The sequence below is a fragment of the Octodon degus genome, unplaced genomic scaffold (assembly GCF_000260255.1).
Source record: "Octodon degus isolate 3935 unplaced genomic scaffold, OctDeg1.0 scaffold00306, whole genome shotgun sequence".
NCBI lineage: Eukaryota > Metazoa > Chordata > Mammalia > Rodentia > Octodontidae > Octodon > Octodon degus.
This window is the reverse complement of record NW_004524882.1, coordinates 179,570-206,361: the sequence shown is the minus strand read 5'-3', so window position 1 is coordinate 206,361 and position 26,792 is coordinate 179,570. Positions and strand designations below refer to the sequence as shown.

Sequence of the window (26,792 nt, the reverse complement as noted above, 5' to 3'; positions counted from 1 at the left end):
AGAGAGAGAGAGAGAGAGAGAGAGAGAGAGAGAGAGAGAGAGAGCTTTCTCTGTCTGAAAGAAGAAAGGCTATCTTTTCCTTTCACGTTTTCCTACATTTGTTCGCTGGGCCTACTGTAGTAAAAGACAGATTACCAAGAGAAAAGTACGCACACTTACTGAATATGAATTTAGCTTTCCTTCCTCTCTGCAGCAGATCTCACTGCACTGTGCAGGACAGTCTCAAGTTCCTAGCTCGTTCTCTGCCTAGCCTCCCAAGGAGCCCGGACTGCAGCTGTCTGCCACCACACCCAGCTAATATACCTCTTATGTGACATGGGAACTCTCCTAAGACCAAGATGAGGACCTAAAGAAGCAGTTACATTCAAGTACTTTTTATACGAGGTTTGAGGAAAAATGAGAGCCTAAAGAACTGTGGTAGGAGTTTAGATTTAGCAGGCATGAAGAAGTCGAGTGGCACCTGGAGAGGTGGAAGGAATCGCACTTTATTCCCATGTGCACTCAGAGGAGCTGCGCACCCCAAAGCCTGAGCCCTGAGCCTGTGTTGGGGCTGCCTCCTATAGAGGTTTTAGGCAGGACCGTGCAGGTTGAGTTACAGAGGCAGCACAGGGCGCAGTTCAGCGTAGGATGCTTGAGGCAGTTATGCAAGCAAGGTAGCGGAAGCAGAATGAGACAGTTGCTCAGATTAAGCTATACATTTTGGTCTTGAGTTTTAGTTTTTTGAAGATTTGTTTCCCTCATCAATAGGAAAATCATATGAGTAATTTGAGGTAAATGTATTAGGCTTTCTTCTTTCAATTGCTTCCCTGGGCTCCTTTATTTTACATGACTAAGGATGGTTCCCTTCTCAAGGTACGGGAAGACATCTCCCACATGAGTCTTAGGACCTGTTTCAAGGGAAGGGTGAGGGAAGGTGGGGATTCCTGCCTGCAAGTGTTGTTTCTCAAATTCCATCAGATTAAGTTATTCAGGATGCTAAAGTGCGACACTTGGGGGTGGCATGTCACAACTGCATCATAGGCAATATGCCAAGAGCTGATACTATCTCTGTGAAGAAAACAGATAAAATTCATTGGCCTTAGTTTTGCATTCTGGCAGCCAGAATGGCTTTCCATGTAAAAGTGATATCCAGGAGCACCAAAATACTGAGTAAGAAAGGAACACAATCTTGTTGGGCATCCTTGTAAGCATAATTTACATAGACCCAATTTGGAATGGCTATTATTGTAAAACATAGAACGGAAGGACACGAATTTCAGAATGAGGATGTCATTTGAGGTCTTCTCATCTAGAGAAGAGGAAGTCAGAAATTACAGAAAAAGGTTATATCTGAAATGTGTGTCATATATATTATTTGAAATAAATATGAAAAAGTACTAGCAATGTTTAGCTTTGGATTTTGATTTTTGTTTATACTTATTTGCATGCCGACCATTTTTATAATTCATAGTATTCCTACTACTTGAACAACTTAAGTAATACTTAAAGACTATACATAAAACTGAAAGTCTAAATTAGGGCTTGTAAAAGATGAAAAGAGAAGCCCACAGGAAAGAAATTTTACAAAAATAATGTTAATCTACTGGTAGTTTGAACTGAAATAGTGTAAAGAGATTAGAAACCAATAAAGACATTTTATTATAAATAAAAAAATAGATGAAAGTATTCAATGAATTCTGTAAGAAAGTAACTGCATGATAGTTTGGCTTGGCAGAAACCCATGGGGAAAGGCAACACTTGGGAACTGGCATTCCTACTCAGAGGACAGCCTAAAAGCCACCGCCAAATGCTTGTTTCATTGCATGCCATTTCCTGCCATGTATTTGCAAAATATATGCTAAGAGGAAGTCTTTAATTTGTGTTCTGTCCAGGAATTTGAGATAGGTCGGAAGCTGCAAGATCCGCACCATCGCTAGCTTTCAGTCCAAAGCCACAGAAGCACTTCCAGGTGGGCTTGCCAGGCTTGGCTCGCACCCAATAAACCCAAGTGAAAGGAAAAAGAGAAAACAATGTGGCTTTCAACAAGTAACTCAGTGGCAAGCTTTATGACAGGAAGTTAGGATGGTTTCCTGCTTTTCATTCCTGAAGAAATGTATCTTTTTAAGTGCAGAGTGGTAAAATGGAAGGAAGGCAGGGCACATCACATTTTAATGTCAGCAGGAACATTCTCTCGGAAGTGCTTCGGTTCCCTCAGCTACCTAATTGCTTAAGAGGTTGGAAGCTTTGTGTCATCACTTAAGGGGTAAAAGGGGACGGAACCAAACAAACAAACTTGGTGGGAATCTGGGAGGGAGCAGTTGATGAACTGCGAAAGGGTGTAGTCATGGACAGGTTTTATAACTCCAGCACTGGGCTTCCTCTCTCCTTATAAACATTTCTTTCATTTGTATTCCTCAGCTTGTCCTAGCTTGTTGGAATATTTTTGCCTTTTCATAAACAAGCAATTAATGAAAACATAAGGAATCACTTTTCATTACCAATAATCATAATTACAATCATTTAAAACATTATCTTTTTTTAATCTTATGAGGTAGTTGTTATGTTACGATGAAATTAACTAAGCCTCATGAATATTCTATAAATTACTTATGATCACAAAACTAGTGGAAAATCAGGTCAAGAGTTAAAACTCTTTCCCTTATCTACAATCCCACTTTTTCTTATTTTTAGATAATCACAGAATCTCTCATATGTTCTAGAATTTATAGAAAGAAAAAAGTTCCGTTTCCAACTGGTCAAAATTAATTATCTTCACAATGTTTTAATATTTTTATACTAAATGTGCTTAAATGTGCTAATTATTTGATTAATAAACTAGGAATAGAAAAATAAACTAGCAATATAAAATAAAGATAGCCTCTTTAACAAAATATGCTGGGAAAACTGGCTTACCACATGCTGAATATTGAACCTAGACCCATTGGGAACTAAATTAAAGTTAAAATAGATCAAAGTTCCAAATATTGAGATAGAAACTTTTAATCTGATGGAAAATGAAATAGGTAAAACTATTGAACATATAGTTGCAGGCAAAGAATTCAAGAAAAAAAAAAAACTGATTCCACAGATACTACAAAAAGGAGAAATGGGGTAACATGAAATTAGCAAAGCTTTGCCAAGCAAAGGAAATCACCAACATAGTGAAGAGACAACCAACAGAGTAATAAACAGAACTTACCAGCTACTCCTCAGACAGAGGACCAATAAAGAACTCAAAAAAGTTACACCCCGCCAAAATTTAAAGACCCAGTCATTCAATATGTTTGTGGCTCTTTTGGTGAGACCTGTTATGAGTTTAGATGAAAACTTTATTGAATTTTTATTGATAAAGTTATAACATGAGGTAAATATTAAAAGCTGAACAGTTTTACGTAATGGTGTCATCTACTTTCTTGGGTTCTAGATTAAGTGATAATATGGAAAGGAACATACGTTGCACTATTGGTTATCCTATTGGTGTAGGGGAATGAAACTCCCAATCTGGAAGATACCTGGGCTGAGTTTGTGTTCTCTAAAACTGAAAAATGAATTTAAGAGCAACAGAGATTGAATAGAATATATTTATTGCAGGACAGAAGGCTTCCATCCGAGAGAGGCAGAAGAGGATCGGAGTGGGTTGCTTGTAGATCTGCTGTTTCTAAGGATTAGTGTAGAGGAAAACTGAGGTGAGGCAGGTCTAAGGTAGAGAACACAGGAACTCGCAGATGAGGTGGAACAGTACTATGATTAGCCCGCAAATTTACAAGCACAATTGTTCAGGTAAAGCTGATTAAACCCAGGACCAAAAAGGGAAGTGAGTCACATAGCAAGCGGGCAGGATGATAGAACACGGGCTTATCCTGCAGGGCGTGGGCCAGTGACTACCAATCCTGGATGCTTGCCGTTAAGGAGGTCAGCATTTGCTTGATCTTTGGTATGAGGTCTGGCCCACAAAGGGAGTGTCTGTCTCTCACATTCGGAAGGTGTCTTGTGTTCCACACTGTCTACTTCAAGGGTCGGGCCCTGCCTGACTGTCTATAATATTTCTATCTAATTCAAGTGCCTGCAACAACATGAAGTTTCCTTACTTCCCTCTTCAGGAATTGTATTATATTAGAGAGCAAGATTTGACTGTCTGCAGTGAGAGTGTAGATGTGGATGTGATTGTGCTACGGAGAAGATATAATAACATAAACGGTGGAGCTGTCCTCTAAAGTGTATTTGCTCAGTCAACTAGATCCCAGCAGAAAGCTTGGTCATGTAGTGTTGTCAGAGCAACGATGCCAACTCTCTAGAATGTCTAGAAGCTCCACAGAGATGTGTGCAAATAAAGGCTTCAGCATAGTCGCCCTGCCCTGCCTCAAGTGCAAACTGAATTCATGCCTGTCTCACGTAAGAATGCGAGGAGAAAGGGAGTGTACAAGGGTTGACAACTACAGAAGTAGCATGAGAGAGAATGCTAGCCACCTTTTTAGAAGCCTAAGCATATCTTCTGGGAGGAAAGCCAATCAACACATGTGAGAATGAAAAGCTAAGTAGGTAGCAAGGATTTTCAGGCAGAATGAAAAGGCAATAAGGAATCATGGATGTCTTACCCAAGAAATATATATGTGTCTGAAAATAATTTTCCAACATAAACCTACTCAGAGGCAAACGTGTTTTTATGTCGTGTTGATCTTTTCATCTAAAGTCGTGTTAGGGAGACACCACTTTTCTAAATCTCAACCATACATGAGCAACTGTAAAGTCGCTATGTAACAATACAATTTCTGGGTCTCCAAGAAAGTTCCAGGTTTCCCTTTTAAGTCCGCTACGTACATATTCTTCAGTATAATCTAGGAAAGTCGAATGCATGAGGTGCAGCACAAAAAATACCCCTGAGCGTTCTGACTGCGAGTGTGTATGCACAGTTGGTCTTGACTTTCTTCCAGCAGCGTAAGATTCAAGGCAGAAGATTGCGTAGTTATGTGATATTCCTCTTGGAACCCATTTTCCAGTAATGACTCACTGTGGACATTCAGCAAATGCATCACCTCCTCTTCATCTTTATCTTCAAAAACATGAAGCTAGTTGATTCGTAGGATAAGTAGTTATTACATAATAGGCAAGTAGTTGAGTACTCATTGAATGTTCAAGTATGACTGTCATCACCCTACTATTAATAAAGATGAACTGATTTAGGACTGACTGAATGAATCAATGAGTGAATAGGAAAAATAGGCAAAAATACCTAACTTCTCTTTACTGAATGAATGCCTTTTGCATTTGAAAGTAAGATCTTTGACGACAATGACTCGCCAAATCAATGGCACAGAGTAGGCACTAATTGTTGTTTGTTGAACTAAACTTAAAAACATAAGCAACTCTTTGAATTTCAATAACATTATTTTATGTGACTTGAAGCAAATTAATTATACAAAATGAATAGTGACCCTGAAATTTAGTAAGGTAACCATGACCCATGATAATATTTACTAAGAAAGGCATCTGCCAACCTTTCTTGCCACTATTAAGACATCATATTACAGTGATGCGTGCATACTGATGTTTATAGCAGCACGATTCGTAACAGCTGAATCTTGGAAACGGCTGTACTCCATCAATTGGTGAATGCATGAAGAATGGTATTTATACACAACTGAGTATTGCTTTGCCATGAAGAAGTTACATTTGATTTGTGTGTAGGAAAACAGATGCACCTTCTGACTGGATGCTTAGGTGAAATAAATCAGACACACAAGTCTAAATATTCTATTTCTGATATGAGAAACCTGAAATAAAAAGCCAAAATAATAACAGGAAAATAAGAGATAAATAACAGGAAGCAGGGAGACAGATCTTTCCCCAGTGAGGAGATCCAGAGATGGAGGGAGCCAAGTGGGAAGGAAAGCAAAGGGGATGAATGAAGCTTTGAGATGTGTTCTGCTCACGTAGTGACTCCCATGAGGAGTGTACTGATTATGCAATGCAAATATTCACTAACAAGAAATAAATACTGCAGAAAATGAAAGCGACCAGCAAATAAATAAATGGTTTCTAGTTTCAGTATGTCTTTATCATACAATTTTGATAGATTCCTCATTGGCAGGAAAATAATATATGTTTTAACCTCATAAGGGTCTAACATCTATTCCCTTCTATTTATTTTTACATTTATAACTATATGCTTGAACAACCACCAATTTAGTTATTTTAAAAGAAAATAAAAATAATAAAATAAAATAAAACATTATGCAATATAACAACCAGTGTTGCATTCCTATCACTGTGTTTAATAAAGTTCTGTATTGTTTCTGTTTTCTTGTTTTTATTTTAAAAATTGTTAAAGAGAATAAAAACAGTAAAAACAAGATAAAAAAAACATTAGAAACAATACAGAGTCTCACTAAACAAAATGATAGGAATTCAACAATGGTTGTTGAACAATCATTACAGCAATACATATTGTTGTCTTCAGATTAGTTGTTCAGATTACCAGGCCAGTTTTGCACACTTACATCTGGTAATCTGAACAATGTAGTTTTCAATCATCTCAGGGTTTGGGTTTGGTCCTTTATCCATTTGTTTCATTGGTGATCATAACCACTCCGCTATTCTCAAACAACATCTACATATTAAAGACTTTTAAATTTAATTTTATAGCTCAGTCTTCTCATCTAATACAATAAATACTTCAAATTCCACATTTCTAACCTGCAGCACAGGTCTTTGTCATCTTGAGTCTCCCGAATGTTCTGTGATTATTTCTTTATTTCACCTGGTACCACACCCTCTTTCAATAGCTCAGATCATTGACTTTGGAAATGTTTTCAAATATTCTTGTTCAGCTAGGAAGTCCCACTGGCCTAATCTTCTCATCCTAACCCCACCGCTCGTCACCACCTCCACCACAAATCCCTGGTGCTAGCAGTCATTAATCATCCACCCTTTGACTCACGTAGTGAAAAGGCCTCATGACTGCATTCATCACTTATTTATTCCCTAACTTAATTTACAGCCTCTTGGCACTGCCCCAAGGGGAAAAAAAATCTTTTTACAAAGTAAACGAGGTCATGTCACTACATTGCATAAGAACCTACAAAGGCTCCCCAAGTCAATTCTTGCAGAAGTGCGCTGCCCCTACGTTACATATCTGTCCTGTTTTCTCCTTCATGTCATCTGGCCCCATCCAAAGATATTTCTTCCTTTTTGTACTTCTATAACAGCACCGGAATTTTCCTTTCCTACAGCTCAGCAGACTAAGTGCCTCACTAAACAAGTGCAGAGACCCAGGTTCGATTACTGGTCACACAGGCCTCACTAGCCAGCCACCAAATTCAGGCATGGCGGCACATACCTATAATCCCAGCACTGGGAGGCTGCAAACAGAAAGGTCACTAAGAGTCTGAGCTACATGGTGAGACCTTATACCAAATACATTAAAAAAAAAAAAAAAAGAAGAAGCTTCTTTTCCCAGAGACATTTCCCTTGATGTTCTCTCAGTCTCAGTGGCTCTGCTCCCAATGCTCAATACCCATGAGGCTCATATTCCTTTTACCTTCAAGTCATTACTCAACTATCCACTGTAAGCACCAGATGAATACCAAAATCTACCCCCTTTTTACCTAAGTCTACTGTTTTTATCCACTTTATATCTCCTCTAGTATTTGCTATCATTTATTTTTGCTGATAATACGTTGTCTGCTTTATATATTTTGTTAATTTGTGGATGCAAGTGCCTAGAATATTTCAAAAACAAAATATGCATGCAATGAAAAAAGGGAAAACCATCCCCGTGTGGTAAATGCCAGTCACTCACCTTAACAGAAATGTCATATTCTGCCAACTAAGCCTCCTGATAGCCACAAAAAGTTAGTCATGATCTTCATTTAAAAAAAGATAAAAAATAGAAACTATCAATGCCTGTGATCACACAATAAATTGTAAAGGAAGGTTCCAGCCCTGTCCTCTCTTTCTGTAAAGGTCTGCTTTTTCATGGACACACTGGAACATTCAATAAGAGAGGTACTGAGCACCTCTGGATTCTTTAAGGAACTCTAAAAGGTAATGAAAATTTTGTGCAAGGGTTCTTTTCAAGCAATGTACTGGATAAAGTTGTTCCCTTTACTATTCAGAATACTCACTGATTTTTAAATAAGCATATTTACCTCATTTGCCAAGACTCAGACACTGATGAACTATAAAATAACTTCTTACTTTTTGAATGTTTTCAACCTGCATCGACTTAAACATTTCTTTTCCTTCCAGCTAATGGTGTATTAGTGGATGTATGTAAACTTTCTTTATTCTGGAGTCGGGAAGGAAGTGCTGCTGAAAGCCCTTCTCTCAGTGGAACTTCTCAAACCAGATCCTAAAAGAAATGTTAAACCAGTTTCTATATTGTCAAAGGCCATGCACCGAAGAATATGCACTGAGTTCTTCACTACGATAAATCTGTGATCTGTCCAAAGAGCAACGTCACCATAATCAAAACCACTCTGATATGACCAGACTGAAAAAATAATGTGGTTTCATTGATTTCAGTGTTTGATAAATAAAACTCACCTCCAAAATGATCACATTTCCCTCTAAGAGCATAAAACATTATAATGTAGTGCTTAGCACTATATTATCTTACTTGGAAAATGCTTCATAAAGTATTGGAACATTTTATGAATAATATGAAACAGATAAATGTCTTTGATCTTGACACCTTTTAAAAACTGCATTAAGTAGAATGAAAAATTCATAAAGCCTTATCCTCTGAATTGTACTTACCAAAAATTTAAGGCAATTTACTTAGGCCTGTTTATGTATGAAGAAGCTAGGAAAATAAAATAGCCTCACTTTTCCCCACAGATTGTAGAACAATCTAGTAAAATACATCGGCAACTGAGTACTTGCTGAATCACTTTTGGTTTATGCACATAGTTCTCGCTTATCTTACTTCATAACTATTACGTCACTTTTCAGTTTGCATCTTATTTATATAGTCCTCACACTAATCCTTAAATTGTAAGCAGGCAGGTATTACCATCTTTCTTCCTAAAGCTTTTACTGATTTTCCACTTGAACTTTCAGCAGTAATTCCCTGAGACATTAAAATTGTCTTATGACAATATCTTACTGTGCTATATAGTTATCTCATTTGCATTGTGGCTATTTCTTTACATTTCTTCTATCTTTTCATGCTTGCATTTTTCCTTCCATAGTTCCTTACTGATTGATTGATTGATTGATTGATTGATTGACTGATTTGCAGTACTGGGGATCAAACCTGGGCAGGTGTGTACGCTGCTCAGCTATCTCTCTGGCCTTGTTGTTCTTTTAAATACTATTTAGTTTCAATGCTACCTTGGTTTCCTTGACCAAAAATAGATTAAAACAGTGATTCCTATCTCCTAAGAATACTCCTGTTATTAAAGAAGTTCATTAAAGTAAAGCACTTAACACAGAGCCTGAGAATTTGTCTGTTCCATATTTTATTTTTTCACTTTATTTTGGTGCAACAGGATTGAACTCAGGCCCTTCCACTTGCCAGGTAAGCACTTACTATACTGAGCTATCTCCCTGGCCCCTGTTCTCTATCTTGAAAGGGTAAATTTTGCCTTTGTATCACTAGGATGCAAACCCCAAGCCCAAAATGAAGCAGATGCTCAACAATATTGGACAGAAAAGTGAGTGGAATATTCCAGTTACACTATGTGAACAATTTATAATTTATTTAATGCATAGGTTGGGACATTATTCTTTCCCTATGTATGCCTTCTTATATGTATGGGTTTTGGCCTCATACTTTCTTTCTGTAGTGAAAGCAAGCATTTCAGTTAAATACTTAACAGGAACCCACTTGGGAAATACAGTATTGTACCATTTAAAATTTGACAACTAGGAGGCTTGGGAAAAGAAACAGGAGGCAAGGTTTGTATCACAGTACGCAGACCATTTGCAGCCTTTGGAAGAGAGATGCAAGCCTGTCTTATGATAGTGGGGCATGTCTCAGAGGGACAGAAAATCAAGGATATATGGGAAGGTAGAGGAAACAGCAGCGCTTGGAAGGAGACTGCAGGAACTCTGAGTTACAAGATCAAATAGCCTCCCAATATTTGGAAGGAATGATAGCCATGGGGGGAAACTTTTTTCCAGTGTTATAATCTTATCTTTAAAAAAGTTAGAAAAAGCAATTTAATGTACAAATCTGTAGTTAAAAAAAAAAACCTAATGATAGCATATCTGTGTAAAAATTCCAAGGAAAATCTATTTATTATGAAATGATGACTTCAATGTCTGATTCAAATAAAATACAAAAATAGTTTTAAGCATTTCATGGTCTCAGCCTTTTCCAGGGCATTAATCTTTAATTTCCTATAAATCTTTCTATAAAGTGAATGTGTCTATAAAGATTTTCCCAGATTAAAGCCTTCATTAGAGAGGGAATTCTGATTTACTTTCATTTGTATATGGAAACATTAAGACACAAATAAGTAAATAAAAGCTTCATTTTCGTAGGAAATGATTGTGTACGAACAAAAGGCAGCACACAGTTTCCTGTTCTTTCCTTGCCCCTTTGAATGTTATTATCTATGAATCTACCTGCTTGGTGTGTGCCAGGCACTGTCTTTGGGAATAGAAACACTGCCATGTGCAAAGACACAGATAGGAGCCTGCTCTCAGCCTGCGCTGTCCTTCTCCATGAAACAAACACAAATCCGGAAACACAGGGCAGGAAGCCCTTTGGCCAGGGGAGAGAAGCCCGTCATGTAGGCTCAGGGAACCAAAGAATCATGCTCAAAGAGCTGGAAAATGGGAGAATCCTGAGGAGTTAGCCAGTGAAGAAAGACAGGGAGAAGTAGAACGACGGGAAAGTGTTCAGCCAGAACATTTTATCTCTTAAGTCCATACGCTGTGTTTTTCCACTCTTATTCATCTGCAACAGGACCAGAAGCCCTATTTTTCAAAGCTGTTTCTGCAAAGGCACATCTGTGCTCAGCCCTCCTCCAGCCCTGTGCAGTGCTACTAAATCAGTCTTTATGTCTTAATTACAAAATAAATCTCAGCATACAGTTTCAAATTTTCTTATAAAATATAGCCAATAAAAAAGAACAAATATAAAAACTAAGTAAAAATGTAGCTCTGAATTTCCAGCTTTTTGAGGGAATCTTATTAAGAGAATTTAAAAGAAGAATGTGTAATAAACCACAAAGGGTGTGACACGGGCTGAAGCCAATGATGGGCGGGCGTCTGAAAGTCTCCTCTGTGGTCAAGTGGGTGATGCCCTGGGATCAGTGCATGTTCTCGTGGCCTGTGGGTAATCTGTGCCAATTCAGAAGACAGTCAGTGCCAGAAAACGTCACGGACCTAAGAGCAGCCTCTCACCAGCTCACGCCTCTGGCTGACAATCTTCAACAGACTGAGGGCAGGATGAAGACCCTGCTGAAGAGCTTGGACCAATGGTGTTGCTCAAGAGGAAGCATGCAAATATGTCAGCACAGCCATTAAACACAGGCTACCTCCCGTCTCCCTGCATCGAAAGGCAGTGTTAATTAATCATGATTCCTTTTTCCACTAAGTTGCTTCAGGACTTTTTCCTGAAGATCAATTGATCAAACTGCCTGCCTGAGTGTTTCAAAAATGAATCAAGAAACTAAGTAAGTAAATATATAAGCCCCAAATTTTAATTTCAGGAACAGGAAGTTACCATGTGTTAGTAAGAATAATATTGTTCCTCTGTAAAATAGAAATAATGATACTTGCCTCATTTATTTATTATTGAGATTACATAAAATGTTGCGGATAGTGTATACAGAGACACTTAAGAACTCATTTGAAAAAAAAATTTGTTTCTTCTCTTTTTGGTTCTGACATAGAAATAAGACAGCCTCTGATTAAATCTGACTGCAATTTGCATGGAGGCTAAATTTTTGTTTGAGGAAGTAGGCATTAGAATATTTGCTTCATTCTGAGATAATGGGAAAAAAATCAAAGAACTCTCAAACATGCCTTTCTAAAGAGGGATTCCGTTGTTGTTGCTGTTTTATCTATCCTACGGCAAGAAAAAGACGCTGCAGTTAATAGCCTTCCTGAGAAGAAGGAGGCTGACTGAACTTTAATCAGATGTCGCCTGCTAAAAGGATAACTTCTGTTTACTGTGTCCTTCTTTCCTCTACTCATAGGAGAAATGATTTATCCAGATCCAATCAATTACTCAAAAAGAGATTAATCAGTTGTTAAATAAAACATGAATTGAATGACTAATCGGTACCAGAAATATTACTAATGTGAAAGGCATCACATTTCCGTACAAAATTAAGTCTCTGAGCATCTTACCTAGTTTCACTTTTGCTGACTAAAATTCCCGGGTAGTACATTGAATTTGGGCTTTTGTCTCTAATCAGAACGTAATTCTTCTGCAGCTTGAGACTTCTCCACAGAAGAAGAAGGAGTGCTGAGAGTGAGGTGACCTGCTCTAGACAGCAGAATGAGAATTATATTATTTGATTATACAGTGTGTGAGTTTGTCGGCTGTGAGGCCAACCAAATGAGTGGGGCTCAGGATCAGGAACCGTTTGTAGGCAAAAAGATAGATTTGTAACATTAGGGTGCTTGCAGTTTTGTAAGAAACAGACAAGTCAAAGGGATAATCAACCAAAATTTCACAGAGAGAGAGAGTAAAATAATAGTGTTACAGGTAAAAATAAGGTATCTAGTGTAACACAAATACCACTTGACCACTTGCCGTTCTTCTGAACTAAGGGAGAAATGAGAAATTGTAGTTGAATCTAAGCAAATAGAAAATATATTACAAGGACATGCTCACTTTGGAAAGAATTCTAGGTCTGCACACCCCTGCTCCCCCAAACGAAACCCTAGAGCTCCAAGGCCAAAGAACAAAAGGAGAAAGGGAAGCAGATTACGGGCGGGGCATGAGAAAGGTTAGCGGGGCATCTCGGCGCCGCGCCGGCCAGCGCCCTGCCTCTGGCACTGAGCAACTGCGCATGCCTCAAGTGCGGGACCCCCAACAGCTAGCTAGGCCGACCAGCACTGGAGGCCGCAACCATCGTCTTCACAAATACTCTCCGCAGCACTACTTTTAGCCAAAAGTACACAGAATTTGAGGGTTTGTTGAAGAATTTCTGCTCAGCTTGATTTGCAGATTACCAGGCATCTGTCCTACTTCTGCCTGAAAGACACTTGGAATAAAGTTTTAAAATGCAACAATCTGGGAACTATTAGCTACCGGAGTATTAATTGGTAAGACTAATACCTGCAATGGCATGAACTGGAAATACGTTTTGTGTAGAGGTCAGGTGAGCTGTCAAATCTGCTATCCACGCCTGTTACAGGACACCACCACGGTATTTCCCATATATGTAAAAGCAGAATAGTTGATCCTTCTGACGTATGAAGAGCGGATCCGCTCAGAGCACAGAGTGTTAACTGGTGACTAAACATGTCATGCTCGCCTTCAGCCTGTTCCACTGTCGTCTACCTTCCCTGCCTTTCCTACTACTCAGGATGTTGTTTTGGAAACTCAAGGTATGCAGACGCAGAACTCTTTCTGAAATGAACATATCCACAGTTAGCATGAAAACCAGGTCTGGGCCAGTGGACTAAGCGCCTGCTTAGGCAAGTGCAGGGACCGGGGTTGGAACCCGGCAACACGTGCCGCTCCGGCCCCACCCCTGGGGGTGTGCGTGCGCACGCCTGCAATCCCAGCACTGGAGAGGCTGAAAACGGGGGGATCATTCCAAGTCTGCGCTGCATAGTGAGACCCTGTACCAAATACATAAAATTAAAAAGTAAACCAGAGAAAAACCAGGTGTGACTAAGCATGATCTCAGGGGCTCAAAACTTCAACGAACCATTGCTGTTAGTTATACGGGAAGCAATGTGGGGTCCTACAACGATTATAGATAAGCATTTTGACAGCACATCTTCCCTTTAAAAAAAAACTGTTTTATTTCAATTCGCATAAATTCAAGCTGTGAAGTGAGGGATTATTCCAGAAAAACACCAAAATTGTGGATCAAAAAATAAAGGAGGAGAAAATGAGAATTCAATAGCCTCCTAAACCATCTCAGAACATGAGTCCTGGTTTCTAACGAATGATTTGACTGAACTTTAGAAAGGACCACAGGGTTTTCCCTCTCCTCAGAATCAGGACATGCTAGGAGGAAACTTCACTATGATGAACAAGATTATTTAAAATGAAATGTGATCACATTCGAAATCAATTAATTGCCTGAGAAAACTACAAAGAGTATAGGCTTTAGCTTCTTTTTTAAAAAGGTATTTAGTACAGGATCTACAGGGTCTCACTACCCAGGTCAGACTTGTAATGATCCTCTTGTTTTCAGCCTCCCTGGCTCTGGGATTACAGGCATGTGCCACCACGCCCACTCTCAGTTGCCAACTTCACACTCCCTAAAAGCTGGACTGGCCTGGCAGCCAGGGATCAAACCCTGGTCCCTGTACCTGCCTAAGCAGGACCTGTGGTCCACTGAGCTAGCTGGCCAGTCCACTTTAGCTTCTTAGTGAACCTCTGATACATTTATAGCAGCTTGCTATGACACTGAGAAGAAATAAGGATAAAAATAAAACCCTTAATGAAAAATGCCTGGAATTAGAAGAAAACGGAAAAATAAATAAATAAATAAATAAAACCTATGAGGAATACCTAAGCATTCTAGTGTTTGTAGAGTGATGCACATATTAGGGATATTAATCATAGAAATCTATATTTGCATCACAACAGAATTAGCATTATCTCCATATCGTGAGATTTGATACAACATGATCCTTGTTAGGAAGGACACTCTTTCTTAATCAAAAAATAGATGTTATAGCAGTGGAGGAACTAAAATATGCAATAGTCCACCACTGGACTTGTGAACTTGAAGAGACCTGTGAACTTGAAGGTGGATGTGTTGTGTAATGCATTTAAGTAAAGAAAGGAGAAGAAAGAGGGAAGTGGAGAAGAGGATGGCAGGGAAGGGGAGAAGGGGGTAGGAAAATGAAGGAAGGAAGGGAGGAAGGAAGGGAGGGAGGGAGGGAAGAAGGGAGGAAGGGAGAGAGGGAGGGAGGGAAGGAAGAAGATAGGGAAAAAAGGGAGGGAGGGAGGAAAAAGAAAAGAGAGAGATGGAGGGAGGGAGAGAGGGAGGGAAGGAGGGAAGAGAAGGAAGAAATGAAATGGAATGCAATGCAATGAAAAGAGAGAAAATAGAGAAAGAAAAGAGAAAAAAGGACTGCAGTGTTAGGAAACTATGGTAGGCTATTCAGTTAACATTTTTTTGGCTTCAAATGGACTCCCATCTCCCCAGCTGGTCATTCTTCGTCTTACCTGACAATTTCCTTCTTCTGCCATTTCATGTTGGTATTCCAAGATTTGCATCCATCCACATCTACGAATTTTTAGATTCAAAAACACAAATAGAATTTAGAGTTAGATGTCCTTCCCCAAAACTGTGGTGCTTTACTTTTTATAGTTCTTATACCAGTTAGCAGAACAGCCATCAACTCAGAAGTCTCTTCTTGCGTCTTTTGTCTAACCCATAGCTTCTTTCAATCCCACTCCTGAAGTGTCTTCAGTACAGCGAGTGACTCAGTTTTGCCCTTCGCGCTCCTGACTGTCCTCTTGTGGCAGCCTCCTGGCTGGCCTCACTGGTTCAGCCTCCACCTGCCCTTCAAACCACACCCCTTTCCAGTCTATCTGCCCCAGATTCCACCATCTATGCTCACACTTGGAGGGACCTTTGGAGGGCTTGGGGCATCATTTCTTGAGAGTCAGCATTTAAGAAATTTAGATGTTAAATGAAAAGCCAGCCTGATTAAGATGGAGTTGCCAGTGAAAGTCCAAGGACTAATTGTGCAGCGTCACTGTAGTTGCCTCTGCACAGTGAGATTCCTTTGCCCCACCACCAAGTGAGTAGTCAAAATCTTCTGAGTTCAAACCATTGAAGAGTATTTTTATGGATCTCCAGATAACCATGGCGCACATCCATTTCTGAAACTCTGCTATATCCTTCCGGGATGCTCCAGTATTATAAATTGCTATTGAGAGTCTCATTTGTAGTTCCAAGAGCAGAGTCATAAGAGAATCTTGAGCAACAGTGACATTGTTAGACTAAACGTATGCCTTTCTGAGTGATTCACACATTACATGGGAAGAATTATTTGAATGTTTAAATTCAGTTAAATTTGTGAAAATAATCACTCATGTTGAAGACATACCCTACACATTATTTGTGCAGCACATGAGCTAATCAATTTTCTTTAGCTTCACACATGGTGTTAATGGGTTGCATATGAAGATTTCAAGGATGTATTTGACATAAAAATAATAATGGTGAGTGTTGTTCTGTTCAAAGATCTTAGAAATTAGGGTGCTAATTGCATTTAAGAAAAAGTAATTAAGATTTAGCAGAATGGCAGAAAAATGGAGCAAAAGAAAAGCTTTTAAAATAAATGTTTACATTTGCAATTGATTCTTTAAAAGGTAGCAGAAGGATTCCTTCCTCATATACCAGCTAACATGATTCTTATGTCAGCAAATTCATTTTTTTCTCAGTAACTTCTTCTGAATGCTAATACTTCATGACATAGCAGTGGAAACGGACCTGAATGTAATTAACTACAATACATAATAAATTCTGTTGTCTCATCAGTGCTATAAATAAGCAGTTATGCAGATGTGCAGATAAGAATGATTAATTTTTCCTTTCATAAAGTACTTTGTATGAGGAGCAACTGTGTAAGTATAAACCTAAACAGAAGGATCAACAATTGCATTTTGAAATACAAGCAGCATATTTGAGGGAACAGGAAGACTGAAAGGGGGGACGCAGGTATAGTCGTTAGACAGAGATCTGTAACCACAGACATTATACATGAAAAAGTTTTATACTGACCTGGGCTATGCATAACGTTTTAGTTAAAATAACCTTGTTTCCACATTAAATGCGCAGTTGTTTAGAATGGGAATATAGCTTTCATCAAAACAATCTGCCGAATTCGCTGAGGATTTCAGTCTAACTCACGTAATAAGTTGAATGGCAATTCTCCTAGTACCACCTGAAACCGGAGACCGTGAGTCCAGAGTCCAGTAAGGCAGGCTGCTTTCTGGAAAGAAGAGAAAGAATTGATTTCATTTCTATGACAGAGCTTTGCTTGCACATGTTTTTGAAGAATCGCATGGTCCTTTTCCATCACTGTTTACTGTTTTCTTTCCTCATCTCAGGAACTGCTTCTGCTCAGTCATCTCTCACGCCACCCATGGTCATGGGCACAGCAATGTAACAGGAAGCCCTACTTCCATATCAGTTAGGATTCTCTTTGGCTTTGAGCACAATAAAATAAATGAGATTCTACCAAGACATGTGGATATACACTCTCCAGAGCTGGCTTCCAAGCGGTGGTTACATTGTTATCAGGGAATCCTCTCTGTTTCTCTTTCAAACTCAGAAATGTCTTCTATCCGTAAAGTTGAATAAAATTTCTGGTGCATTAGCTGTTAAATTATATTCCACACAGCAGAAAGAGAAAAGGAGAGAAGGTGAAAAGGATACTGTCCAAGACGAATCATTTTCCTTTAAGGAATCTTCTGCTTGCATCTCGTTGACTAAGGTCTGCTCATATGCTACATTCATCTATGATGGTTGCTGGACAGTGTAGAATGTTAGCTCCCCAGTGAAGCTCTGGCTGCTGAGGATTAAGGTGAAAATGAATATATTTTGACAATTGTCAGTCTTCACCGCATTTCTCAAGTGTTCATTATGGCAGATTATTGACCTCATTTCTTACTCAATGATGCTATCTTAATTCAATTTTTTAAAAATTATAATTGAAGGTTGAGGTCTTTCTAGAAATGGTTCTTGGCTTTTCTTTACTTACCAGAACCAATCACACTTATTTATTGATTTATGTTTTTGCTGTTTGTACCAGGAATCTAACTCAGGACCTCACGCTTGCCAGGCAAGCACTGTGCTGCTGCTGAGCTATATGCCCTTCCTGGAGTGTCCTTTAACATCTACTATGCTCAACCCATGCCCATGCCTACTGTCATCAATGTGGGCAGGAAAATCCAGGTCTTAGAATAATTTGAAGAGTGAAGGCACTTTCCAAAATTTCTAATTATCTGCCTTTTCAATCTGCTTTATTATTCAGAAAAAAACTTTTTTTTCTTGAGACAAGGTTTCAAAGTGTAGTTCAGGCTGACTTTGCCTTCATTTTTCAGCACACACTGGCCTCAGACTCACTGTGACCCTCCTGACTCAGCCTCCCAGTTGCTGGGTTCTGTCATTACAGACATGCACCAAAAGAAGCCCTGTTATAAAAATAACATCTTCTGTTCTATAATAGCTAAATCACAAAATTCTCTGAAAACCTGAATGTTTATTGATTAATGTTGGTCATCTTTGATTACTTTTGTGCACTTCCACATTCAAACCTTCTATATGGCTCTTAAATAATTCTCAACTCTACATTTTTATCTCATCCAACATGCACTCAGCAACCAAACTGCTGCATAAAAGGACACTTACACAAATCATGTCATTCCTTCACATCAACCTCTGCAACTTCCTGTCAGTCTAGAAATCTCTGACCTGCGAAATCTCTCACCCAGCTGCATCCTGGGCCTCTCACTACACCTTGGTCTAATGACCTCCTGTCTCCCCCTTCTCTTTAGAGTTCAGCTCTGTTGACCAGTGCCCTGAGCCCAACCTCTTCCAAACCAATCTGTATTTGCTTAGTTCCTATTCTAAGAAGCTCTGACTGTCTGCACAGCCTGGGTCAGAGCCCATATTGTATGTTTTCTTGACCTTTACTATAGTTATAAGTAATTATTTTAAAACCTGTCATTTTTATGAGGGCAGGTAACACTATTACAGTTGCAGAACTTAGAGCAGTTTCTATCACGGGCTATTTAGTAAATACTTTGTGGAATCTTTCTGAATCAATACAGAAAGGAATGAGTAGTTTGGAACATAGAAATTAAAAAGATGGGTGACAGACGAAAATGGCGATTTGCAGCTGCTTGTCACTTAAGGATTTGTGAACTGAGTTAATTTCTCTCCCTTTTCTCATTACGTGTCTGTGTGTCTGCAGGCTGTGATCTGATCCCAGTGCAGTATCTTCGCTGGGGCGACCCTGAGCCCATTGCAGCGGTGGCGTTCGCCTGCCTCGGCCTGCTGGCCACCCTGTTTGTCACTGTCATCTTCATCATCTATCGTGACACTCCAGTGGTCAAGTCCTCCAGCAGGGAGCTCTGTTACATTATCCTTGCTGGCATCTGCCTGGGCTACTTATGCACCTTCTGCCTCATCGCGAAGCCCAAACAGATCTACTGCTATCTGCAGAGAATTGGTATTGGTCTCTCCCCAGCCATGAGCTACTCAGCGCTGGTAACCAAGACCAACCGTATTGCAAGAATCCTGGCTGGCAGCAAGAAGAAGATCTGCACCAAAAAGCCCCGATTTATGAGCGCTTGTGCTCAGTTAGTGATCGCGTTCATTCTCATCTGTATCCAGTTGGGCATTATTGTAGCTCTGTTCATAATGGAGCCCCCCGATATAATGCACGACTACCCGAGCATCCGGGAAGTCTACCTGATTTGTAACACCACCAATCTAGGAGTTGTCACTCCTCTCGGATACAATGGATTGCTGATTTTGAGCTGTACCTTCTATGCGTTCAAGACCAGAAATGTTCCAGCCAACTTCAACGAAGCCAAGTACATTGCCTTCACGATGTACACCACCTGCATCATATGGCTGGCCTTCGTCCCAATCTATTTCGGAAGCAACTACAAAATCATCACCATGTGCTTCTCAGTCAGCCTCAGCGCTACCGTGGCCCTCGGCTGCATGTTCGTGCCCAAGGTGTACATCATTCTGGCCAAACCCGAGAGAAATGTGCGCAGCGCCTTCACCACCTCCACCGTGGTGCGCATGCACGTGGGGGATGGCAAATCTTCTTCCGCAGCCAGCAGATCAAGCAGCCTGGTCAACCTGTGGAAGAGGAGGGGCTCCTCTGGGGAAACCCTAAGGTAAAACTAGTGGGGTTTAGTGGGATGTGGCTGCTACAGCTGAAGCAGAACCATGCGCTTCTGAGGCCTTTCAGATGGGAAAGATCCCAATGAAGGAATCTACAGGCGCAGGGTGACTTAGAGCTTGGGACTTTGCCCATGATGGTTTTGGTGGGGTTCACTGGAGGGAATCCAGTTAATCCAGTTACTCTAGCCAAAGCTACAAAGCATGAGAGTTGAGAGTGCTAATAACGCAGAGTTACAGCGAAAGGGGAGTGAAGTCAGAACAGAGACAGGAAGGTCACTGGGCAATTTCAAAGATTTCCAGCACCCAAGGGCATGGATGTACATTGTGTGCTAAATTTTAGTTACAAGAACAGAGTAAAGAAAATAATTATGAATAAATATAATTCTTAGAGCAAATTGCTAAGACCTTTATGCACCTGACTACACTTACATATGCCTGAACTTTATTGAAGCCCAGAGGATCTCTTACTGTCCTATCTTATAGAGATGTGAGAACATAAAGTCTTATTCTTAATGGCCAATTAGAAATTTTAGGGAGATGTTGATTAGCTAAAAAGGTCAAAATAACAGCATGGCTTTGTATATAGCTGCCCAAAACATCCTATCAGTTTCCAAACTCCCTGTTGCCTGTAGCTAACATTTAATAGCTTGTGGCAATCACACCTCAAATTTATATCATGAATGGCATCTATTATATAACTTCTATCTGGAAATAATCTACAACCAACAGGAATTCAATGATCTCTTCCATGTATGATGTCTTTCTTATGCCATAACTGATCTAACATTTTAAAATTCACTGAGATTATGACTGCAGTGGTTTTTAAACAAATTCTGAGGCATTAAAAAGGCAACGTAGATGGTTGGCATCTGGGAAGAGAGGGATCTTATTCTATACACTGATGGATAGGGAATACGCATGTCTCTATTTAATTAGTACATATTAATAGAGCTAGTCAAGACACCAACTGTATAAAATTAACTGAGATTTGACAGTATTTCTAATGTAAGATAAAATATTATTATTATTATTATTCCCATATAAATACCTCTCAGATGGACAATAAGTCTCTTGTAATATTACTTGAGCTATTCAACCATATCATCACTTAGCCTGCATGAAAGTCCTACTTTTCTATCTCCATCCTACTTTTCATCTACTAAGGTTTGAAAAACATTCATGGGATATTTGAAGAAGTTTATGCATAAGTCTCAAGTCTTTGCATTAACTTGTGCAGTTCCATCAATTAATTCTTAAGTAAATCTTTTGTACCTCCCATCTCTTTCCAGGTACATTGTGTGACATCGTCAACCAATCGTAGATTTTATCTTTCCCTCATTCAGTATGTTCTCTTCTTTAGTAAGTGTACGGCTTGTAAACAAAATGCCCTTCAAGCTATCTAACACATTGGCATATTTTGCAAGTACCATACTGACTCCTCTACAAAACATTCTTTTTTCTGAAACTTCTGCAAGATCAGCTTTTAGTTTTATTTTGTGAACTTTCATCTACCTTTTTCCAAACCCATTCTTCAAGTAAAATCTTCCAGGAAATCCCAGTATTAAAAACAAACAAGTAGCTATAAGGAACACAGTATGGGTCCATACCTCAGTCCCCAAAAGATTCCCAGAAATATCCTTCTCCAAATAGGATGGAACAATGAGGAACTCTGACTGTGTAACTGGGTTTTCTTTTGTTTGATCACTGACACTACCATTTCCTCTCTCTGTCCTCCTTTTATTAATCTGGTAAATGAGATCATGTCATCCACTCTGTAATACTATGGGGAACAAGAAACATACTGCCCGAAATGGCCTGTCATCTACTCCATGCTTTTCTCAGAGTTGCAGTGTGCCGCGTTGGACAGCACGGCAACTGAGTCCCAGCAGCATCAGTTCCCAACTGTGCGACCCCAGGCCACTCGGGGCCAGCTCTCTGCGGCTCAGTTCTCAGTTCTGCTAAGTGGGGACCATGAGATACACACATGATAGAACAGTTGTAAGGGATGAATAAACTGAGGCATGTGGTTTCTGTCACACAGAGAGGACTTCTTAAGTATTTGTGCTTTTGATTAAATTAGCGATTGCCACTTTCTTGCAATGAGTGCAAGTTATTGTGTCAGGTATGAAATTAGGAAAAGGTAAAAGTAAAAAGATCATCAGAAAAAGAAGTAGAAGTCTACAGAGGCATTGTTTATACAGCTAGTCCTTTCTAGGCAATCTCTATATTTACATCCCTTGACTCCTTGCTGGAACACACAGCACAGCACATCCTGTGTCACAGTAAGCAGAGCAATGTCCTTGGACATGGAGGCCTTGCTGCCTGTGTTCATCCCTGTGCCTCTGGTGTTCTCTTCACCTCAAAGCGTGCTTCACATGGAAAAGATGCTCAGCAATGATTGGCTGGTGTATTGAATGAGTGGATGAGGATGGGAAAGAGCTAATGGGGTGGGTGTTTTCTGATTTGTCTTCAAGTAGGCTTACTTTTGTCCAGGGATCCAACTAACTTCTGCAAGATTAAGTCTAATGGTGCTCTTAATTATTAATATCCCTCACACAACTTCTCTTTAATCCCTGCTCAAGAATTTGGTTCTTTTCCTTTAGTAATATTTGGTTAATGTTTTTGACAGTTTCATTTCTATTTTGGAGATAGCTCAGTGGCTTAAGCACCTGACTGGCAAGTGCAAGGTCTTGAGTTCAATGATGCCTGGTATCAGAGAGAGAGAAAGGGAGAGAGAGAGAGAGAAAGAGAGAGAGAGAGAGAGAGAGACAGAGAGACAGAGAGACAGAGAGACAGAGACAGAGACAGAGTAAACCAACAAATTTGACTGATAATACTGATAAAAAAATTCTTAGGAGCTTATGGCAATAGTTTAACTTGATTTCTCTTCAAGCCCATTTAGGTTTTGAAGCATTGGACTTTTTGGTCGTTATATTTAGGTGTAAGAATTTGAAAAGGGGGATGAGGGATCTTTAGCAATTGGTGAGTGTTCTCTATGTAACCTTGAATAAAACATGGTTTGTCTGTATGATTATGACTGAGCCAGTCATAATCACTCTTGAACATATAAAGCTGTTTTGTTATTGTTTTGTTTTGTTTGCCACCAAATGGCAAGGTAGGCATGAAGCTGCTGCTGATGTAGAAAGGCAAAGGGCAGAGAAAGCTGTCACTACTGCCCAGTAGAGGCTCACTGTTTAAGCCACAGTCCCAGGCAGAGATGCAGACTTTGTGATTTCTAACAGAACTTAAATGAAATATTCTTCTTTCTGATACCCAAGAAAGACACTCTGAGCATTTATATGGTGTAACTTACATTGTGGGATATAACTAGTTACGTGTGGATTTGTACTTCCAGTTCACATTTCTAATTTGACACAGGATAGTGAGTGGCACATTTTCTGTCACACTGGAGCATCGATAATGGGGAGCCAATGAACTTGAGTGCTCCTGGTATCTTCACATTTTATTCTAAATTACTGCCATTGCTTTGCCTCTCAAGCTTGAACTTGGCCTGTGCCAATGAGCCCACATTTTGGGATCTAGAAAGATGTTCATGGGCAACTTAAAGCTCTGCTCTGGACCCTTCTGGGAGAAGCTGCTCTCATCCGGCTTTGGGCCTCCTCTGCTGCCTTCTGTCTTCTGGCACGAGAAACAGACTGGAACCAGCCCACGGTGGGCTGGCAGTCCTTTTCTGCATGAGGTCTGTACTCGTCTGTTCCTTGCCAAATGTCAGACAGTAAGAGCCCTCCATTTTCAAGATGACACTGCTTATATATTTCAGAGCGAAAAATGTAATAGTACCTCTGACTGTGTTTCCAAAACCCAGCACGCACTCTTGGAGAAGTGTATATCCAGAGATAGTAAATGGAAATGCAGCACACTCTTTGGAGCCACAGCTGGGCTCAAATCCAGCATTCCCTGGATCAGAACAAGGTCCTTCCATTTGCTTTCTCAAGCATAACAGTCTACAATAATTCCTGCTCAGAGGGTGAAAGGCAGTTCCATATATTAAGTAACAGCACATAGAAAGCACTATGACTAGTGAAGAAATTCTCAGAAGTGAGTGAAGCAATGAGCAACAAAAAGCCTGTCTTCAGGGTCTTCAATGCTTGTTGAATTTCATTTGTCTCATGTCACAAGAAACATAGTGGGAGGTTGCGCAGGGGCTGACCAAAGCCAGCACCAACACCTCTGCCTTTTATGATGGTCACAAAAATTGGTCAGGATTCTATGTAATCTATCTTTGTATTAGGAAAAATTGAAGTCTTTTCAGAGCCCTGTAAGCCTAATGCATTATTTTGTAAACTACCTCAGATACCTCAGTAGGAAAGTGTGGATTTAGCCTCATCATCTCCTATCTGAGAAACTCAATGGGCAAGCGGTGACACTATCGATTGGATAAGCCACAGGAAGTGGGAACGAGCCACTGAAAGTGAGCCTGACACAGAAAGTGGTGGTACCTCGTAGAAACAGTCATTTTGGTAATAAGTGTGGTGGAGAGTCAGGAAAAAGAAGAAGAGTAGAACACAAAAAGAGATTGGAAAAATATATATAAATCAGATAGTTTCCCAAAATGGTCTGCTTATTGTTACCTATATTCTGACACTTCAAATTTTTTCACACATATTAGTTTAACATTTCTAATTGACATAAAATGTTGCAAGTGGAAACAATTTTGTTTCCCATTTTTTGAGGTGAGTAATCTGAGCTCTGATATGACTAGAAGATCATTCCCTAACTTGCCTCTTGATGAGAACAAGATGGAAAGATTTTTAGCTCGATTCTTAACATACGATCACTAAAGTAGAACATTTCCTATTTTGTGTTCTTTGGAAAATGTCTCAAGAATCACTCAATAAAGAAAAAAAATATTTTGTCAGCAAAATTTTTAAAAACTATATTGTTTTGACAATAAACACTGAGACTCCCTGTAGCGTTGAAGGTAATCATTTACTAATCTTTCCAGTCATTTCTTATTCTCTCTCTCTCTCTCTCTCTCTCTCTCTCTCTCTCTCTCTCTTTTTTTTTTTTTTTTTTTTGTATGTGTTGTAGGGAAGGGTCTACAGGTTGTTCAGGGTCTCACTACCAGATCTGACTTATAGTGATCTGCCTTTTTAGCACCTCCCAAGACCTGGGATTACAGGCGCGCACAACCACGCCCAGTCTCCATTGCCGTCTCAGCGCACCCTGGGGCGGGGGTGCACAGCAGGCCTCCTGTTCTCCTTGTATACAAGACCCTGTGTTTTCCTAGGAACCTTGGTAACATGAGGAAGAACTGATGCTTATGGGACTCATGCTGCAAAACACCATCATAGCTCAGAGAAGACACAGTTAAGGTGTCTGAAAAAAAGTTCTGGAAAAGTCCATTGCTATCTGGTCATGGAAAGAGAGTTGCTCTGAGCTCTCTGAACATCTGAAGATGTAGATATCGCCTTCTAATATGGCTAGCAGTTTTTGGGGAGGTTAGAGAGTCTCAATGTAGAGCACAGAGAAAAGCGCTCGGAGTCCTTCAGTCACTGAAACAGCAGCAGCAGGAGATTTCTATTTAAATGGGAGTGAGTCACTATAGATTTCTTATATAGAAACGTGCTATTTATGCCATCAATGTATAGAGGTCCCTGTGATTAACATTTTGGTTCTAGACACTAATTTCTAGCGCGACGTGGTGTAGCATCAAGTCATTGTCAGCGGGATAATGCCAGGCTTCCGTTTAAGGCCTTCACGTCAGCTGCAAATCGACAAATGAACACAAACCGTCCTGACCTAAATAAAGCATTAAATTTTCTAAGTCTAAAGTTCTGATTCTACAAGATTCAGAATTTCCAAGGACATGGGGCTGCTTTTCAAATGGACCCAGAGTTTCCGAGCTGCGTTAAGGATGGGGGTCTGCTACTCCAAATCACGAATTTCCCTACAAGGTAAAACCCTCTTTGGGGATTCTAGCCAGCCGTTAGCACCATTAGTGCTGCTGCCTTCACTTCCACTGGATTTTAGAATCTCTCATTTGCCACTTTCATTTTAATTAGCTAATTTGCTTTGCTTCCATTAGCATTGTCATGCGGGCTCACTTAGTTTACATCCACTAAAGCAATTCCTAGCCTTCCACATCCATCGGCTAAATTGCAATATGCCTGGAAAATTTGTTCTCATGTGTGAATTCCAATACACTCTGCCCATTAGTGGAGCTGTCGTGACTCCTATTGCTTAGATTTCACTGCGAGGTCTATCCGTCTGTGTAAGTCGACGTGCCTGGCACTGCTCTGTGGCATCCTTAGCTTCATCCTCACTCTAGGTCCTCGTGAACTTCCAACATCAAGATTATTATCTTGCAGTGTTTACTTCATTTGAGCTCCCCAAAATTTGCTGTGCACTTAGAGGAGACATTTAGCAGTACTCCTCACACCTTCTTTGCCTACTATTTAGTTCTAAACCTTGCCTGTGGATTGACCATTGCAAGGCACCAAGGTAGGCCGAAGCGATTGAGGGAATGTGGGTCTGTGGACGGCAGTTTCACAATTACTGAAAAGGGCCAGGGAGACAGCTCAGCAGCATAAGCACCTGCCTGGCAAGTGCAAGGTCCTGAGTTCAATACCCGGTACCACAAAAAAAAAAGGGAGAAGAAAGAAAGAAAGAAAGAAAGAAAGAAAGAAAGAAAGAAAGAAAGCAAGCAAGAAAGAAAGAAAGGAAGGAAGGAAGGAAGGAAGGAAGGAAGGAAGGAAGGAAGGAAGGAAGAAAGACAGCACAATCACTGAATGCAGGCTCAAGTGGGTTCCTATTTTCCTC

At 39.9% G+C, this 26,792-nt stretch overlaps 1 protein-coding gene across 1 annotated transcript in view; it reads left to right on the top strand.

Annotated features, from left to right (window-relative positions):
* Grm5 (glutamate metabotropic receptor 5) overlaps nucleotides 1-26,792 on the top strand; it is a 585,509-nt gene that overhangs the window by 515,390 nt on the left and 43,327 nt on the right. Inside the window, exon 8 of the mRNA XM_004647439.1 lies at nucleotides 19,063-20,002. Coding sequence (XP_004647496.1) covers nucleotides 19,063-20,002 — 940 coding nt within the window. The remainder of the gene's footprint in view (nucleotides 1-19,062; nucleotides 20,003-26,792) is intronic.